This window comes from Cynara cardunculus (genome assembly GCF_001531365.2).
Source record: "Cynara cardunculus var. scolymus isolate 2C chromosome LG 3, CcrdV1, whole genome shotgun sequence".
Taxonomy (NCBI): domain Eukaryota; kingdom Viridiplantae; phylum Streptophyta; class Magnoliopsida; order Asterales; family Asteraceae; genus Cynara; species Cynara cardunculus.
Genome location: NC_037530.1, coordinates 34,380,774 through 34,402,080, shown reverse-complemented (window position 1 = coordinate 34,402,080; position 21,307 = coordinate 34,380,774). Strand labels below are relative to the sequence as shown.

General features: G+C 35.8%; 2 protein-coding genes across 3 annotated transcripts; both read right to left on the bottom strand.

The window, feature by feature from the left end:
• Positions 1-1,010: 1,010 nt before the first annotated feature.
• Positions 1,011-4,668, bottom strand: LOC112508842 (manganese-dependent ADP-ribose/CDP-alcohol diphosphatase). 2 transcript variants are annotated; one of them, XM_025113641.1, is made up of 2 exons: positions 4,535-4,668; positions 1,011-2,257 (listed from the first exon to the last, which is right to left on the bottom strand). In XM_025113641.1, exon 2 carries the CDS (start codon positions 2,238-2,240, stop codon positions 1,281-1,283), a length of 960 nt encoding a protein of 319 aa, XP_024969409.1. In that variant the 5' UTR covers positions 2,241-2,257; positions 4,535-4,668; the 3' UTR covers positions 1,011-1,280. The 2 variants fall into 2 exon arrangements, with proteins under 2 accessions (XP_024969409.1, XP_024969408.1); XM_025113640.1 differs by having other exon boundaries at positions 1,011-2,316; positions 4,535-4,666.
• A 5,723-nt stretch (positions 4,669-10,391) lies between these two features.
• Positions 10,392-16,184, bottom strand: LOC112510068 (quinolinate synthase, chloroplastic). Its single transcript, XM_025115344.1, has 7 exons — positions 15,394-16,184; positions 14,797-15,081; positions 12,764-12,982; positions 12,482-12,661; positions 11,400-11,906; positions 10,681-10,842; positions 10,392-10,599 (listed from the first exon to the last, which is right to left on the bottom strand). Exons 1-7 carry the CDS (start codon positions 16,135-16,137, stop codon positions 10,537-10,539), a joined length of 2,160 nt encoding a protein of 719 aa, XP_024971112.1. The 5' UTR covers positions 16,138-16,184; the 3' UTR covers positions 10,392-10,536.
• Between the last annotated feature and the right edge of the window lie 5,123 nt (positions 16,185-21,307).

The window sequence follows — 21,307 nt, the reverse complement described above, 5'->3', positions numbered from 1 at the left end:
GGCATTATGTGACCAATAGGAGATAGTAATGAGATTTATGAGGAATCAAGTGATTGTCAATCCAGTATCCTGCCTGGTGTGACATAAAAGTACATTAAGCCACTCTAAAATATGTCTAATGTCAAGGACGAAGCGACTAACCATCGAGTGTGTGAAGAAGTTCTAAAGGATGCATAAGCCTTGCTCTTAAAATTAAGATGGCTGATGGAACAATACTTTTCAAATTTGACAAGTTCAAATTGCAAAGAAGAGTACTAGCAAATATCACCTCCATAGCCCTTCAGTAAAATAATTGTTGGTGCCATAGCTTAATGAGTAACAGAAAATGCCAAATGGAATAAGAGAAATGTACAATTAGCGCATGTATCTGCTTGAGTTATGTATATAGAATAATATACAAGAAATATAGATTAACAAGGTAGAATGTGAATCATATCAATCAAATGCACACAGTAGTACATATCATGACCAGAATGTCAATAATTTTGAATTTCGTTACAATTAGGATGACAGGCATGCATCATCATATATTTTTATACAAGAATCTATGTACCTGTATGGTTTTTTAACAGAAAAAAGGGAGTATTTAGGTCCTTTTCTACTTAACATGGACATTTGAGTAGTTTATATTAACTGCCAGTCTGCCACAGACCAGAGTACCACCTAACCTGGAGTAACAAAGTGCAGAATTCTTGGTATTACAAATTATATAACTGTCAACAGTCAACAATGATTTTCAGGGTAAAAGAACATCAACAGGTAGATTATACATTACAGTGCTATGAATCAGGTATCTGGAAAACAAGTAGAGATTGCCTAAAAAGAAGTTAGTAGCTCACTGATCTTTTCTTTATTTGTGTTCCTTACTTCCTTATGTGTCTGATTATTCATCATTACGTTATGCTCTACGGGGAATTAAAAAGTTACTCATTAAATTGGAAAGTTTCACAGAAGAAATTAAGGCTAATGAGGAGAAATACAACACACACTCTCAAGGATAGAATGCGAAATTAGAGAGATGAATACTTGCTAATATTCCAACAAATGTTCTTGAGGATAAAGTTAACCAGAAAGTTACATAGATGAATACAAGTTACTTAGAAGTAGTACCAGACATAGCCGAAATTGACCATGCTTAAAAGTGCATCATGGTCCTTTACTAGGTTCACGCACTTTCGCTCAAGCAACACTGCTAAAATGCTTTCTAATACATTAGCTAACATAAATTCCACCTTCATTTCAGAAGGATGACCTCCACAAGCTGATAAAATCTAGCATGCTTAGTGGTTGAAAACCATTTCACTGCTTGCCATCCGGTCAGTACCAATAAGTGATAACCTATCTTCAAAAACATCTATATATCCGAATGCATCAGTGCCTGGAGGGCATTCCAAGGCTGCTTCAAGTACCCGATGGTGTACCCCATGAGAGTCGACAGAGTGTCCACCTTGATGATCATGACCGCCTAGGCAAGCCTTCACACAATCGTACCTATGAATCACATCCATAACTTCATCATAATTCCACAAGAGTGCTTCTTTCGATGTAGCTCCAGGATCTAGGGGAATATGGCAGCATACAACAACTTTTTGATTGGACTTGGTAGCATCTTGGAGTATGTTATCCAGCCATTTCAACTGCTCTTTCCCAACTGCACCATTGAACTTGAGAAACCTTCTCTCAAGATCCACTAGTCCATTTGGACTATTTTTCTCCACATTAGGATTTTTCTCATCGAGTAACTTTAAGGCTTCAATTGTGTGAGGATGATCATGAGGCCAACCAACTGCACTGATGTCGTAACCATCAAGGACGACAAATCTGTACTCTGGGATTGGAGAAAAATCATAGTAAGCACATGTATCAACACTAGGAATAGACAGCAATGGAAGCAACTTGCTGCGAGGGAGATTGTAGAGGCAGTGATTGCCAATCATATGATACACAGGACCATTGAAGTTCTCAAATTCTTTAGCTACTTTCCTAACAGCATTTAGCGATTGATCTTTAGGACAATACCCATCGACAATGTCCCCAAGATTTAGTGAGAAACTGATATTCTGGTGATTGTTCCATTTCTGTACTGCCCTCTGCAACACGAGAATGCTATTTCTGTAATATCGAGGAACACCAATGAATGAACGCCCATCAGGAATGTCAGCATACTGGACATCTGTGATAACTCCAAATGAGAAAAGAGGCTGATTCCCTTGTGGTGCCACTCCATTTGGGTAGCCCATTCTTTGACAACTATTCTCTGGTAAAATCAAGAATACATCAAAATAACCATGGTATGGTTCATGATCATTGCATGTGCTGTTGGAACACGTAATAAGCAATGTTAGAACTTGTATCACAAAATCGACCTAAGGTTATAACCCGCCAACATGTAAAAGACATTCCATGATCTACAATTAACATGTATGTGTGCCACTTACTTTGACCAGATGGGTCGGATTGGTGAATGAAAGGTACTTCTACTTCCCTTAGCGTGATGAGATCCTGATGCCTAACTATGGGGAAATGAAGAAAATAACCAACATCGATCCAATTTCTGCATAGGTTCTATATATTCCTCCCCACACATTTTTACTTTTTTGCTGAATATTATTAATTATATTACATGACACAACAGTGGTTAACTGTACAGTGATCGAATGCATAATTTCAATGACTAATTGACTTCCATACCACAGCCACCTAGTTTCACTAATTGACTTCCAACAATACCCAGGGTATAACATTAATACTATACAAATGGACAAGAATGAGATTCTTTTATCCCTTTCTTATCCTCCGCCTGCTCTGGAACTTGAACTGAATCCCATCAGTTCATGTTCTGTGCAAATCAAAGTTTCAATGCATCATAAATTTCTCCTGATCACAGCCTAAGACGAAATACGAACATGAGAGAGAGAGAGAGAGAGAGAGAGAGATGGAGGGATCAACTAAAATATCATTGAATGAATGCAGGAAAACTAATACAAAAGAATTATACTGCTAATCTACCAGCTAAACTCTGCCAACTATCAAAACCCAACTAACTAAAGGAACTTTCGGAGTTAAATAAATACACTAGCTGTAATACATTACAGCCCTGTTAAGTGAGTGTTTTCCACATGACCATCTTAAACAGCAAAATTCTGGTTGTATTCAAGACTGCACCATGGATAAACATCTGCATCCATGCTCAATGTGGAAACTGGGATGTCCATATCTCCTTCCTCACTAAAATTTACATTTATGAACATATGTTCTTGATATCCATACAATCTGCTCTACGTCTTACTTTTAATTCACTTTAGTTGCCTTCAGTATGCTTGGTAGGCTAATAACTTCCAGGGTATTTAAATTACTAGCATATTAATAATAGAAGTCTAAAGATATACCCAGTTTGTGGTTAATTGCTTGGAAAGATGTAATGTGCTAACTTCATCCCTAGGATGTAAAAGATTTACAATGAGAACCTTTCAAGTCCTTTTTGCTATTTGACTTGGGATAAAATAGCATAAGTGTAGGCAAACAAGCCTCCTCGTAAGTTTCCTCTTAGAGATTAGGAGTTACAGTTATATGTTTTTGTAATTACACCACATAGCTATCAAGATACTGCATTATGACATAGTAGGGTCCTATGAGAATCACTTCATCAAGGAATACTTCTACAATATGAGCACCTTTTAAGTGGTCATTAGTAATGTTTTACAGATTTGCTCCAAGAAGCAAGTTGCCAAAAGTAGCATGTTTTTTTAATTTAAGGTAACAAACTTCACTTTAAATCATATGAAAATTACCTGTCTCTCACCGCCCTCATATCTAAAGAACCAAATTATATCCCAGAAATTGAGGTAATCATACAGGCAGGACTCAAAAAGAAAAGGAGGCAGCCAGGACAAACAAAGCAACCCCCCTTATTGATACAATGTAAATGCTTAATCTTGAAGTTTCGGTTCAAAGCTAATGAATAATTGAGTGATAACTTGAACGTCCTCTGGCACACAGACCACAGAGCCAAACAAAAGCTACCGGAAGGATTGCATACCCTTACATTTCCGATGTCAAACCAGGTCATTTACATATTCAAACTTAATATAGATTGATACACTTTCCAACAAAGTAATTCTTCCAAATGTAGCTTGTTTTAAGAAGTTTAATATAGTTTAACAACTTCTCTTTATTACTCCAAGGATCCATATCATAATGAAAGTTGAAAATTAGTCTATTTAACCTAAAAGAAACAATAGTTCTGAACGGAGGCCGTCCAATTTTATTGTAAAAGAAGAACCCCCCCCCCCCCCAACAATCATATATTATATATTTGCGATTCCAGAGGCCCGTGTAATCTTCCACATAGCTTACAGCAATAAACTGGAAGCATTTTTCCCCAAAAAAGATTTAGCTTAAACTCGAAAGGTATGTGGCTATTTCAGATACATTGGCAGTCAACAATCACACCGACGGTACAAAAAAGATGATTCCGGTGACGAATTGGGAAAAACGTAATCAACTGAAAGTACAAGAACGGGATGGAACTTACAATCAAATTACGGTCCAAATGTGATACAGTAAGTGCAGGAAAGCGAGAGTTTTTGCATCAACTACTCGAATGTTCAACGATGAAATTGATCCTCGGGAATTTTGTTCCGACAATAATGGATGGTGAAGAACATGAATGGACAGAAAGAGATCCGCGTAGCCCTTTTGCTCGTGTTTGAAACGTGTTTCCCAACCAAACAAAATTATTTATATTGATTAATCGATATATAACGTGTTATTCATTTTTATTCGAGTAAAAACCAATTAATCCGATAAGTATTTACCAATAAAATTTAATATTATAATTTATTTTATCGTATTAGATTATAGTCTATTAAAACAGTATTCTATACAACAATTTATTTGGTAAATGTTTACCAGGTAAGGATCGAGTCTTACTTAGTAAGAGATTGTCTGTTAACTCTTAATAGTTTTATTAAGAGGCAACATTTGAATCGTTAAGAGATGAACCTTGTTTGCCAAAAAAAATCTGTCTCTTAATGATTATAAAACCCTCTGAATGATTTTGTATCTTGGATCTTTTTTAACCATTAAGAGCCCTAATTTCATTATACACAATTATCAAACAATTATATTTCATTTTCCACTATATCATGAGAGTCTCTTAATCGTTTTGACCACTTAATCATTCTACATCAAACCATTCAGCAATTGTCAAACAGCCCCTAAGTGAGATAAAATAGTCTTACTACGTAAACGCTTCTTGGGTTTTTAAGACGTTTGTCAACAATTCATTTTGATAATCGAGAATGTTATACGATAAGGTAAGTAAGGGATCGTTTATCAAACGCTTACCCAGTAAGCGCTTACCACATCATAGTACATTACTGTATGGATATGGTAAAGACCAAGAATCTTACCTAGTAAGAGCGAGACAAGGACCAAGAGTCTTACCCGGTAAGTGGGGGCAACGACTCTTACCACAGTAAGTGCTGACGGGGTAAATTGTTGCATACGATGTCGTTTTGATGGACTAAAATCTTACCCGGCAAGTAAATGGCAGTGTTAATTTTTTCCAGTAAACGTTTATCGGGTAAGTGTTTGGTAAACGGCCCCTAAATCTCATAAAAGTCGTTTCCTCACTTACCAAGTAAGACTCTCCATCCTTATCATCTTTTTATCAGATAAGATTTATGGTATTTGACATGTTCATCTGATAAGATAAATAGTTATCAAATGTTTATCGGATAAACATTCAATAAACGGCCCCTAAATTTATCTATATACGATACTATTGACAATAATGAAAGCAATCTATAAAACTAGATAGTTGCAACAAAATAGACATTGTATTAAAATTAGTAATTTTATACAAATCTGATTAGCAATTTTTTACTTTCGTGTTTTGAGAACGTAAGGATTGTGGTCGTTGGTGGTGATGATGGTGTCTAACGTTGTATCACGTTCTCACTACGGGGTTTATTTGTTGAGAATCTAGGATGGGTAATGTGGTCTCCATCCCGTCCCGTCCAAATACTAAATATATTATAAATATTTTATTATTAAATATTATTTGTAAAGATTTAGATTTAATATCTTTTAGATTTAGAAATAGTATTTTGATATTTATTTTATATACATTTTCTCTTAGTTGTTTTACTTTTTTTTAAATAAAAGAAACATTGAAAGTCAAAAGCGTTTGATCAAACAATTATGTATGTGATGTGATTTTGTTCATACATAAATATTTGATACTCTATAAAAGCAAATTTTGAAAATATATGAGTTTTAAACATAGACCATTATCAATCAAGTGTAGTATTTAACACATCTAATTTAAAGTATCTTATATTAACGGAGGAAAAAATATCTGATTCTCCATTGGAGATCCTCGTTCCCGATTAGAAACGGAGATGAGGATGTGATCTTATTCCTCGAAGGATAGGGACGGGGACGAAGATCAGGATCGGGATGGGGATTGGGGTCCCCGCCCCGTTCCCATGTTTGTCCAGCAAAATAGGTGGGAAAATGGGATAAGAAACTAAAATATTACTAATCTATCATTATTTGATGTATAAATATTAATATTATATTTGTTTTAGTGGACCACCACCAGTCATGGCCACCGCTATCACTGGCAGCCACCTCCAACTTCTCTTCTACTACAACCACCTCTTTCACCACTTCCACAACCAAGTCGACCATCGACCACCATCGTCCGTTGCCACCTCCATAACCACCGTCAGCCACCAACTATTACCGTCCATCGTCACTACCACTACCACCATTGGCCACCTCCTCCTCTACTACAACAATCTCTTCCACTCTTCCACAACCACAACTGACCACCACAGTCCATCACCACCACTACCACTGCCAGCACCACCTCCATTACATCAAACACAAACTACCTTATCCACCATTATCAACTGCTACCATCCACCATCATCACATCCTACACAACCACCGTCATCCACCAACCACATAACCATCGTCCGGCGTCAAGCACAATCCACCGCCACCACCATTAGTACCGTCGACCATCACCACCTCCACCACCATTGGCTACCACTACCTATCACCATCAATACATTCACCATATCGGTTACAACTACCTCCTCCACCATTATTGATTGCCTCCTCCACCACCACTACTATCTACCATCTTCACGTCCTCTACATCCACGGTCGGTCACCACCAATTGCCACGACCACTAGTACCGTCAGTCAACACTACCATCGTAACCACCACCACCGCCCACCACCACCGCTAAATCCACCACATTGCCTACAACTATCCACCATCTTCACATCCTTCATAGCCACAGGGCCGGCCCTGAGATTTTGAATGCCCATGGCGGAAAGCCAAAAAAATGCCCCTTATATGTGTGTATAAAAACAAAAATAGACTATTTGAAGGGGTTTGAAACCTAGTCAATCTAGCCGGCTCATCCCCATGCCGATTTCTTTTCCTATTTTGAGCACCAAATGGTTGTGATCGAGGAAACATACTCAAGTAGTTAAATTGTTAAACAAATGATACGATATAAAGAATAGAAAAATAACATCTAAACTTGGACGTTCGTGGTTTTGTTGTGAAATTGCCAAGAAAGTGGATAGATTAAGCAACTTGGACAAATTGATAAAGAAGAAAACATAAGCATCAATCTTAAGCCTTTGTCCTATATTAACCTGCTTCAAAACAGCTCCTAAAAAGCTTCTAAACAGCCCTCAAAACAATGCCCGAACAGCCAGAAAAGGACCAACTATATAATTGAACATCCTTTCTTCTAAACAACCTTCTAATATCTAAACAACCTTCTAAACAGCCTAAAAAGTAAAAAAATTAGAGCTTTTTAGGGCAACTGAAGCTGTTATAACGTTGTAGTTAAAATAGTGGGTCTTCTTAACTGAATGGCTTTCTTTAAAGCTTATTTGCTGCAATATTTGTGGCAATGGAGTCCCAGATCTAATGAATTTACCTTAGGGGCCATCATGGTGAACATGAGCCCCTCCTTTAGAATATTTCGTTGTTTATGTTGAATAGCTCATGCTTGTGATCAAATRATGGTGAAGCACTTAAGCTTCATTGTAAATACCATAACCAATTCCCTGTGAAAAGGTAATTGTGGCCTAGAATCACTCATCCTGTCATCCATCCTCATGCATCAAACTGGTTAAGTGCTTCACCATCATTTGATCACAAGCATGAGCTATTCAGTTATTCAGTTATCAAGGGGGTAGGTCCTGGTGGGGAAGTTATAGATACTTTTCACCAAGTTCGGGATGGATTGGTGTGGTTCCTCTACGCCTAGGACACCAGAATATCCTCCTAACTGTTATTCTGTATTTYTGTTAGAACTTAGAAGGCTGTTTAGAAATTGCAAAACAGCCCCAAAAACARCCTCAAAAATCAAAACAAAAGTAWAGTGGATGTGGAAATATTCAAACATAAASTGATCAAAATCAAKAATCTCTATTCACATTTTGTAATGTTGTTTAAATTACAGAAACCCTAAGTAGGCAATTAGGCAYACATATACAGTATTACATTTACATGATTACATCTTTAAATCTTAAAAGAAAACCTAAGTATGGAGGACAACATCATCTAGATTATGAATGAATCAAACAAGAAATCAAGAATTAGAAACATAAAAAATAAAATAAGTAAAGTAAATATTAATAACCCTAACAGAGTAACAGTAACCGGCTAACCTCACAAGTCAATAGTCGAGAGAGAATCGAGACTCGAGAGAGCGAGAGGCGAGAGCGAGAGCGAGAGCAAGAGCGAATCGGTACAAAGGAAAATATGTTCGTTAGTTCGACAGTTCCGTGAGCAAGAGCGAGAGCGAGAGCGAGAGCGAGAGCGAGAGATAATCGGTACTATGGAGGGCGAAAGTCACAGTTCCTGAGCGAGCGAGAGTCAAGCTGTTGAGGACGAAAGAGAGAGCGGCCGATGGAGTATTGTGGACTTGTGGTAAGCGTAATTTTTTTTTTGGCCCAAAACTGAAGCTATATATGTATATTGGGCTTCATAAACTTGCTGCCCTTAGAATTTTTGCTGCCCTGGGCCATCGCCCCTTGGGCCTATGGCCAGGGCCGGCCCTGCATAGCCACCATCGTCCATCAATCACCAATTCATCTACCTCCACAACCACTGTTGTTGCAACAATCTTCACCATGCCTTTGCCATTTGATAAAGATCTTCCTAACTAAATAAAACATAATCGCTTTGTATGATTCAATTTTTTTCGAATTACCGTTAATTATTTCAAATTTCTCATTCAAATTTGGTACTATTATAAATGTATGTGTTTATGTATATGAAAATTGTGTAAAAATATTTATAAATTAAATTATTTACTTTATTTGTGTAAGTTATAACTATTATATGATATATATATATATATATATATAAATCATCAAATAATTTTTAGGGATAACTTGTCTAGTTCTCCCTGTCCAGTCCTAATCGTACCAAACACAACAGACACTTGTTTTGTCCAATCCTATCTTGTCCAGTCCTACCATTTTGTTTTGCCATGTCCACTGTAGCCGAATCATGTTTGCATACCAAATGCTACCTAAATGACTTGTTATTAAACACTTATCCGATAAGCTTACACCACGGATAGGAAAAAAAATCATGAAGCTTGAGGGATATCAACAGCCAGATAATGCAAGACGAGATACGACTCTAGATGAGGCTTTTGACACTTGGCTATAACCTCGTCGTGTTCATGTTCATGAAATTTATACACCATAACTCGATCATAACCGGTTAACTCATTCACTTCTCGAACCAACACAATCACACATTTCAGATATAATCCCACTCTATAAACATTGTAATATGGCTGCAAGCTTATAAGACTTTAAAGCCCCAAGCCTTAATAAGCTGAAACAGTCGAAGAAGGAACATTGCTACTTGAAGTTGATTCATTGACATCAACGGAAGTCGAGTAATATAATGGTTTTTCAATTGACATCAATGGAATCTTACCCGGTAAAAGCGATGATAAAGATAGAGAGTTTTACCCGGTAAACACTTACCAGATAAATTGTTGCATAAGATATCGTTTTGATAGACTACACCAGATAAATTGTTGCATAAGATATCGTTTTGATAGACTACACCAGATAAATTGTTGCATAAGATATCGTTTTGATAGACTACAATCTTACCCGATAAAGTTAGTTAAGAGTGTTGCCTCTTACCAATAAGCGTTTATCGGGTAGACAACCCCTAAACCCGAAAAATAAAGTTCACCAAAAGAAAGTTGTTACACAACAATACATGATGCAAGACAGAAATTAGTCCCATTGCCAATATACTAAAAAGTCTTTGCATATTGCATGCAACCAAAAGGAGATGATGTAATAGGATAGTAGGACATGGAACATCATCACTCTACTCCTAAACTCTTTAAAGAGCACTGATTAGCAACTTTCTTTGTGTAAAACTACTCAAATTATGTTTTGTATAATGGAACCTCCCTCCTTTCCATGAGATTATGTTGTAGGTCATGACTTCCAACTTTATGCCCTTCTTCCATTGTTAAGAATCTGATCCATCAAGTTCTCTGGCAGTTTTTTTGTTGCCTGATTGAAAAAAAGAACTATAAATAACCTACACATGTTTCCTTTTCTTTCTTCATTTTTGGAAAACTAAAGAAAACTAACCTGATAATGTCTCATATGAAGGATAGGCTCGCAACCCACATCTGCGATTAATTTCCCTTTTGGTGTTCGCAAACTAAACCGTCCAGCTTCATACTGTTTTAGACTATCTTTCCCGAGTGGTAGGCTATTACAGACTTTGAGGAGTGAAACAAGGGAGTTCATCTGGTACACCATGCAAACAAGGATATGAGAAAGGATCATGGTGGAAACAATATCCTGGACATTATTAAGTTATGATAAATTTAGGGAGAGTTTAACAACACACATTGGATAAGCGCTAACCAAGTAAGAGGTGCGGTCTGGGTAAGCGCAGTCGAGTGCTGACTGAAAATGGTTGTTTACCAAGTATTTTGTAGCAAGTGATTACAAATAAAAACAATTTGGGTAAGCACTGCCCGACTCGGTCAGTCACAAGAGTATCAAGGCATCATTTCTTACTGGGTAAGAGACTCTTACCCGGTAAGAGACAATCAGCACCAGGTAAACAACCCCTAAAATCCTAAAATCTGAAATTGCTTGACGAGGCTCAGAATACAAATATAAAGGGAAAACATATTCTTTGCAAATCGTGAACAGGAGTTAGCCAGTGTATGTGTTGTAAAGCACAAGGTACTACTATATCTTACAAAATTTCTGTAGGCTTCCCAAGGGAATGATATCACGGTGGTAAAAACCAAGGAATTTAAATATTCAAACATACGGATAATTAGAAGACTCACCTTCATATATGGACAGGATGCACAGCCACCATGAAGAGAGCACCCCTCGCCACTTGTAACGCCAGGTATTACAGAGACATTCAACTCACCCAAACTTAGGCTTGTGGATGAACTCTGTGAAGTTGTTGTCACTGAATCAGACGAAACGGGAAAGACTATTTCGACACTAACTTTTCCTTCACTAGAAGAAGAAGATTCTGAAGAACATAATAATTGGCGAACTGCTGCAACAATTGAGGTCACCATTCCTGATTCTGTTCCCAAAATGAACTGAAGATGGTCATCGACATTTCTATCCAAAGCCTCTTGTACCCTGCTCTTTATAAAATCTAATATATTTTGGGTGGAACCTACCACCCCCATTCCTCTTCTTTTAGCTTCCATAGCCAAAGAAAACATTTCACCAGGGACCTCAAAATGAGCAGTAAGAAATGCATCACAATACATGTCATTGATCTTTTCTACGACTTCATGGCCAAAGAGGTGATGCACAATGCATGTTCCATCCTGACAAACAATTCCGTTGATAAAATGGCTATTGATCAATATAGTTCAGAACCCTCCACAATTTAAGAGATTCAAATTAAAGTGCTTAACAACCATGTAAAAATGCATTGATGATGTTGTATTAGAAAAAGAATAAATCAAATAGCCTGCTACCACTTAGCACTCCCAGTTTAAGAAATTATAGAAGATGCCCACCTAAAATTTTATATGTGCATACTAAGGGGAAATGTGCAAAAAAATCATTCTAGAATCTGAAAGAGAAAACAGTAGTTGTACAAAGATTTGGAAGCAATCATCAGGAACAATTAGCCAAAACATCAAATAATTGCCACCAATGACAGCTTTTTGAGCTTCCCAATAAATGGCATCCTGCCATTACCTTACCCAAACTCTTTTAGCATAACTTCTATATTGCTGATCACTATCTCAAATCAAATATTACATTAGCAGCCTAACCTCAAAGAATGATCACTTAAAACGACATTGATATACCTATTTAAAGTTAATAAAAACATGTTCATCAATAAGAAAATATAATTTCACAACTCATATTCTGACCATCTTAACTGGATTACCTGGAAATAATGAAGCCGAGGTAACAGTCCCTTGATTGAGTTTCTACTATGATCCGGATGTATCTTGGCTATTTCTTCATCAGTCATCAATGTCATTTGCTGAAACAGCTCCATGATATTTGCGCCCATGTAGGAATCAGGACCATACCATACATTCAATTTTGGTACTTCAGCAAAGGCCTAATAAACAACCACAATACGGTTGCATCAGTAAAATGAAAGAGATAGGCATTCTCATGTGATCACAGAACTGTTAGTACAGAAATGAGGATGAAAAAATACCTGCAAGATGGTTTGCACAACATTAGAAGAAGTGCATGTAATAGTAGGCACAAGTTCATGCGCATGAGCTTTAGTTTCTAATGAGGTATTTATGTAGATGACATGCAAGGAAGGAGAAGAAATAGAAGCTCCAGAGAGATAATCCATATATGCAGGACTGGATGCAGCATCAGCTAGAGAGCAGCCGATCTGTTCATCAGACATCCTATACACGCCAACCTGCAAGAAACCAACCTAAATAACCAATTGCACAAATAGAAACACAGTAACAATGTATTTCACATTACATAGAGAAAACAGAAGTCTTGTCCTGGATGAGTGAGTTTCCTGATTCATGCTTACAAGTTCTGCTTGTAAGGAATAACTTGGAAGAGAAACTTAACGGGAAAAGATAGAAAGTGATACTACCTCCAGCTTGTACTAAAACCTCTTTCCTTGGGGAGTGAAAGATTGAACTATAACCCGAATTATCTTTGAAGACACACACATATGCAACACTCTTATTCTACATGCACAATACTATGTGTGATGAGAAAGCACTACAAGCTTTCCACCATATGTAAGTGTGCCACGAAAATTTTAGAAGATTGAAATTCTATATTTAACCAACCAAGTAGCCACACTCACTTTGACTGCTAAGGAACCCCAATATTTAAATAGAGAAAAAATTGCATAAAACCATATTAACTTTTACATCCATTTAAAACTTGCCATTCACCTACAACATATGAATATGTTAATCCTGCAACTATATGTTCTTTTGTAAATTTGCCATGATTCAACTCTACCCTCTAAAATAATGATGTGCCATTACTTTTTACAAACTTTACCGTCTGAAGTGATAGAATTATTGTTTACGTTTCTTCTACAAAATATTGCGTAGATTCTTAAATAATTTTTATCTAATGACAGAAATACTTTTATTTTAATAGCACTTTGTAGTACATTAATTTATAAAGAAATAAAATACAAACCAGTTTAGGCAAGAACTTGAATTGAGTGCAAACTTGTCTCTGGTATTCTTATAGCGGGATAATAAATATTACCTTTACCTTGAAAAGAACAAATTTTAAATAGAAATAGTTAAAATATTTTTTATACAGATGATTAAATATTGATTAACACAATGAAGTGAATGAACCTTTACCAATCTTCATTAAAGATTGGTAAGTTGGGAACATCATATTTATCTTGATATAACTTTGATATTCGACTCTTCTTTTAAACTCAAAAGAATGTCAAAGTGAACCTTATTTTGGTAAGATGGGAGTAAATGACTAATATGTTATATCTTAAAAATAAGTCACCTCATAGTTTTAGACATTAGAGTTAAATGTGGGCAAGTCTACAAACAAACATATTGTTTTATTTTTATTTTCCATATCTACAACAAACGTATAGTTGAAGAGTTAAAAAGTTCAACCTTGTAGATGAGTGCACATCTAAAACTTACCTACAAGTTCATAGAGAAATTTCATCCAAATATATAGACAGAATTATTCAATAAAGTAGTTGAAAATTTGGTGATCAAGCAAATAGAATTGTCTCCTACCTCTTTCGCCATGCACAAAGGCAAGAAAAAAATAATAAGTACTAACTTTTCTAAACTGAAAAATGGTCAACAAAGAAAACATGGTTTGCACTGGTAGAAATCTTCCTTTTCTCCAGTGCAGGTAAGGTGCCTATAGTTAATTAGTTATCAATAAAAATGACTATGATCCAACTTAAGGTTCCTATACATGAACAATCTTCAAATGGTATGTGAATTTCAGTCTGACAGAAATAAACCTAATCTGATATATTTAAACCTCTTAACTCCGCCAATTAGCAACGAATGGAGTAAACCACATTCATATAACTCTTTGGAATATTTGTGTTGCCTATGTGTAGAATCACTACTCTTGACGAATATAATAGTACCATTGCGTGCATAAGTTAATTACTATTGTAGTCCACAACTCATTATAAAAAGAAAATACAGAACTACAATTCAACAAAGTGCATGAAGAGGAAAGTTGAAGGTTGATGCTTACCTCAGGAAAACCTGCCTGATCAAGAATTGCACGCACGTTTTCTGACATAAAATCTACCCCTAAAACAGTTATGAATTTACATCCTGCTTTTGCCATGCTAACAGCACTGTCTGCCATAACCAATGAGTCTGATATATGAATGTGAGGCCAAAGCTTCTGTGCAGAAGTTAGAACACCTTGCACCTCTGGATCCATGTAAAAATGTGCAACAACACCAATTTGCTTTTCCTTCAGCAAATTGGCAAGCTCTTGAACCTTTGCATCATCAGGGAACAAAAATCTTGCCTGCAATTATACTACAATAAGGCTTGGGATTTTAAGAATTTAAGAAATTCAACAGAAGGACCTGATCTTGTAAAACTAAAACAGTGACAACTCAAAAGATAGGCAGAAATGTTAGTTATATCCCAATATGATCCACTCTAAGACAAACTTTTTCTATTAATATACAAACATCCCACGCCCCCAATCATCCTGTAAAGTCCAAAGTTGGTTTTCTTTTTATGATTAAATCTACCAACAAAGACAGACAAGATAAGTAAAAGTAATTAAGTACGAGTATCACATCAAGAAAAGACATAGAACCGAATCCCTTACCTGAGCCTCAGCAAAACTCCCTTTCGCGCCAATACCTTCCGCCGTGATCACCATAGACGGAAACGGCTCCCCAACAGACTTCCCTTCTCGCTGTGCCACAAGCGCCTTCGTCCTTTTCTGCATGCTAATCAACACATTATGCCAAGTATTCACCCTTGAATCAACCTTCCCTCCATGCAAACCGGCGACATTCAGATCCCCCAGATCTTCCGTCTTCAGTCCCAAAACTTCCTCCGGCGTAGCCCCATCAAGCACCGAAATCAAACACGAGCAGAAACCTTTGGTAATCTCCGAATCACTGTCAGCCAAAAACCTCATCTTTCCATCCGCATCCATCCTCACATCCAGCCACACCTGTGCCGTACATCCCATCACCCGATTCGCAGTAATTTTCACCGAGTCGTCAAACAGGGGCAAAACGTTTGCGTAGTGGAGGAGGCGCTTAACACGGTCAATTGGCTCGGATATGGAATTGAACTCGGATGCGAGGCTCTGAAGCTTGGCTATAGCGGAGAGGTGGTGGTCGGATGTGAGGGACGGGGTAATAGTAACGGCGGTACACGAAAACGTGGATCTAGTGTTTCCAGAAATACGAATCGTCGGAGAAGAAGAATTAAGATCGGACTTAACGGGTCTGAAGAAAGTGAAAGAGGAACGACATAGTCTCGGCGTAGGGTTAGGGTTTAGAACCGTATTATTGAAACAATAAGAAGAATTTGCCATGCCCACTGTTGCAGTATCCATCGCCGGAAAAACTTCCGGTTAAGCTCCCGCCGCTGTATATATAAAAATGGAAGGTGATGGATACGGTGGACAGAGCTCCAGAAATCTTCAACAAAAGACTGTACCAAAGAGACCATGATTTTATATCTAATTACCCGCGAAAAATGAGATTTTATTTTATTACGAAACAGACGTTTTAAAATGACACTCATTTTCAAAACCAAGGGGTGTTTGGTATTGCTTATGAAAATAACTTATTGATTTATTATGGTGTGGTACCGGTAATAAGCATATTTGAGTATTTGGATAAATAATTTATATCGATGCCAAATCGGTAATGAAAAGTTTTTGAAAAAGTTAAACTTTTCTGACTTATAATAAGTTGATAAGTGTTTTTGTATAAAAAGCATAACTTGTTTCAAATAAGCAATCCCAAACACCCTTAAAAAACAAAAAGTTCAGAAAAACCTAAATACTTTTATTTCGAATGATACAACCGTTTAATAGATCGTATACCGTATAAATATCAACTGGACAAGAGTTATTGACCTCACTTATCGGATAAAACATTTGATCATTTTCATCACTCTTACCGAATAAGATAAGTAACATGATAAACGCTTACTAAATAAACATTTGGTAAACAACCACTAAATTCTACTCATAAATAACAACCATTTATATTTAAAATAATTTTTAGATTCCATTTATGGTAATCTTTATATATATATATATATATATATATATATATATATATATGTGTGTGTGAGAAAAATTTTGGGGTATTGAGGTGGTACCATGAGAATTGAGTATTCTCAAATGATGAATTGTGGTTGAGTTTTAGTTGTCCCACATTGGTGAAGAATTGAAAGATTTGAACAAAGTAAAGTGTATAAGAAAGGTGGATTGGATGTCTTTGTGTCAAATAGTATGGTTTGCCTCATTGGATTGTCTTATTTTGGATGACACTCTTTAAAATCTATAACCATTATTGGAATCAAAACCAACCAAATGGGAAAAATTATAATGCAGATATAAAAGTGAAACCAAAGATGATGACTTGTCAACATGAGGTATGAGTGTTCCTCAAATAAACAATGAGGTTGACTTTCATCATCTCACATTGCTAGAAAGATGATAGTTTGGAAGAAGATGATGTATGTAACGTGAAGGAGCTTTGAAATCTATAACTATAGTTTAAATCAAAACCAAGCAATTGGTAAAAAAGATTGTGCAAAACAAAGGCAAATGATACATTTTTTTTTCTTTAACAAGAATTGTGATTATTGCAGTACTTACAATAACAAATTTAATTTAAGTATCTATTATACCACTTACATATACATAGAATTAAAGTGTTGATTTAATGACGTGCTTTAATCTGATGTTAGCATTCTCCGAATCATAATTTACGGTGTTGGACGGGAAGTTATAAATATAAAAACGATCTCAAGTTTTCAGACACATCGCACTTCCGCAAGGTCAGGGCTTTTACATTTTTTCTTAAATTGAGTTTTGATCACCGTACAACACGCAGTGTCGAACGCTTGTTTAAGGTAAAAGAAGAACCAACTCAAAATCTTTCATTTAAAACTCTTATCGAACATTTGATGTTCAACATACTACATAGAAATATTACATAAGACAGAGAAAAACTATGTAAATCAATATATATCCACTAACAGAAGAAAAGGTATATCGACGGTTGTAGTAGATACCTGAATGAAGGAGCAGATGAAATTGACCTAGGAGAGGAGATCGAGTAGCAATAAGCAGCAGATGTTAGAGGAGAACGAAGACCAATGAGTAGGAGACGGATGTCGAGATAGTTTGAAGGGGGAAACTCGAATAAGGCTTTGTCCTGGAATCCCGAGGCTTTAACGGGTTTTTTTCTTCTTTGCCAAACAACAATTTCTTTCTAAAACAGATAACCCCCCCATGTTCCGAACATTTTTTTTGAATAAAATAAATTATTTGAAATCTAGATATTAACTACGTATATCATTTTAACTCAATAAACTGTTTTTAGCCGATTAGAAATGTTTTAAAGTAAAATAAAAAACCTAAATAAGTTTTTTCGTTCCTAAATTCTACGTTATTCAAACCCTTCGTAGCCAATGCCATTGTGCCCTTTTGATGCCCCATCGTTCCCCATAGTTGTATGCTTCTCTTGCAAATCGGATCATTCCCTATAGTATACAAAAAAAACTCCATACTGAGACTTGTGTTTTTGGTAAAAAGTCTCCCTGGTCTGGTCACTGTCACTGGCTCACTGCCCGTCACTATTGTTGGCTCTAACCTCGATCACCCCTTTTTTTGATCGTTTTTTTTTTATTCTCCCTTTTTATCTGTCTATACATACTACATTAAAGGCTCGTTTACTAAACGCTTAGCCGGTAAGCGCTTATCAGGTCTCTTTACCTTACCAAATGAGTATGGCAATTGGCAATGACCAAGAATCTTATACAGGAACAGCGATGACAAGATAGTAAGAGGCTGTTTATCAAACACTTACCCGGGTAAGTGTTTATCAAGTCATGTTACCTCACCAGATGAATATGGTAAGAACCAAAAATCTTACCCGGTAAAAGCGACACAAGGACCATAAATCTTACCCGGTAAGTGAGGGCGACGACTCTTACCACGGTAAGCGCTTACAGGGTAAATTGTTGCATATGATGTCGTTTTGATTGACTAAAATCTTACCCGGTATATAAATAATAGTGTTAAATTTTACGGGTAAGTGTTTGGTAAACGACCCCTAAGTAAGGATGACGACTCTTACCTGATTAGTATTTACTAGATAAATTACTGCATACAATGTCGGTTAATTGAATTAAAATCTTACCTGATAAGGTAATTGACGTTGTTAACTTTCGTCAATGAACATTTACATGGTAAGTGTTTGGGGTAAACTTCCTCTAAATTTAGTGGTTGTTTACCAAAAACTTACCCGGTAAACATTTACCGCTAAAATTCAACATTATCACTTACTTACCGAGTAAGATTTTAGTCAATAAAAACTGCATCGTATGCAACAATTTATCCGATAAGCACGCTTGGTCCTTGTCTCATTTTTATCAGGGAAGATTATTGATCCTTACCATATTCATATTTCATCCAGTAAGCTAATATAACTTGGTAAATAATTTACCCGATTAAATGTTTGGTAATCAGTCCAATGTGGTTTATAAAGTATAAAAAAGAAAGTCTTTAATAATTATAAATACAATGACTTGTGCTTTCATTTGTAATTATTAAATTTAAAATAAAAAAAGAAAATTTTTGATTGGTAGGTTTAGAACCATTGCTTTTTGGGTAGGGACCGAGGAAGGCGTCTCCAGCCGCACCCAACCAGCGCTTCGAAGGGGCGGCGGATCTCATTCCATCTGCCTTTTGACTCGTATCCACAACTGCCCCCACCACTTTACTTTTTTGTTTTTTGTGGACAATTTTCAAAATTCTATTTCCATATTCGTTAAAATTCATGTTTGTCAACGTATAAAAATGTTATACTATTTAAAAGAGAAAATCATTAAAATGATCAAAATATACATGATATATTAACGAAATAACCACTTTTCATCAAAATTGTCAAACTGTCCACACGAATCGCCCCCGGGAAGAAAGTCTAAAAAATATATTAAAAAAATTATTTTGGTGGGTCTCATATGCATTCCTTTAGTGTACAAGTCTCGATTGTAGGTCCCACATGATGCATGTGGGATCCACCAAAAATGATTTTTATATTATTTTTTGTACTTTATTTGTTAAATTAAGGGGGATCGCCCCCCATGGTCAAGGATCTCCCCCGGGGGAGTGATCCTTGTGGACGCTTTGGCAATTTTGGTGAAAAGTGGTTATTTCGTTAATATATCGGGTATATTTTGGTCATTTTGGTGATTTTCCCTATTTAAAATAACGTTAAGGGTTTTTAATATAGGATTGGATTTCGGTGAGAAATAAAGTTATGTTGACAAGTGTAATTCATCTTTTGATCAATCATAATTGAATATCAACACTAATAAGGTGCACTGAGATACACCGAATCAATTCTCTTCTAAAGCACAATTCATGAGTGAACATGAGATTAAAAGTGATCAATGGTTCAGATAGCTTCTTAAGCTTCTCATCATGAGGTTCTTTCTCATACGATCTTTTGCCTTTTAATATATTGGTTGGTTTGTAGTTATGAATTACTAAAATGGATGTGAATACGAACGAGAGAAAACGTTTGGATTTGCAGAAGAAAACAAAAGGAGGAAATTAGGAAAAAGCAAGAGAACGACAAAAGAACAGGTATAAAATGTCTTTTCGATTCATGAAAAAATAATGTCCAATTTGAATATTAAGATAGCGTAGAGACAGGAATGGAATGAGGATGTGACGGGTTTTGGTCTCAAACCTTGTCCTCATCGTTGTTGGAGATGGGGAATCGAATTCCTTCCATGACACAAAAAAACGCTTTTAATTATGTTGGTAATATGTGGTATTATAATTCGAATGGGAAACAAGCATATTTGATTTAATATACAAGTAGTTGAATCAGTAAATCAAAGGATTTAAAATTTTAATTCTGAAAATGATGAAATAACTGTATATACCATTTATGTCTCATAAACAAGTTGATTCATTAAATCATGGCTTCTTAAAATATTAAAGGTCCAAAATGAGCCTCCCTCTCTCTATAATATATATATATATATATATATATATATATAGTTTGTTTCAAATATAACTTATCGCATTTGTACAACCAATACAACCTAATAAATTGAGATATTTATAAAAATGATGAGAGTTCATTTATTATGATTTGAATATTTATGCAAGATAAATATAGTTCATTAATTATGATCAATACTTTATATTGGGAAACAATCAAAACTTCTATGAAATCACATATTAATCAAATGAAATGGACGGTTGAGATTGAGTTATATTGGTTGCACAAATGCCAAAGGTTGTATAATAACCAACCTATATATATATATATATATATATATATATATATAGGGGAACGATCAAATGCAAACCACTCAATTTGTATAAACCGTGCAAACTTCATTCAACCAATCATAATTTTTCATTTTATTCATTTTTTTGTAATTATGAGAGGTTGATTAATCATTTTTATTGTGGAGGGTGAATCATAGATATTATCATCTTCATTATTTTAATTTTAGAGAAA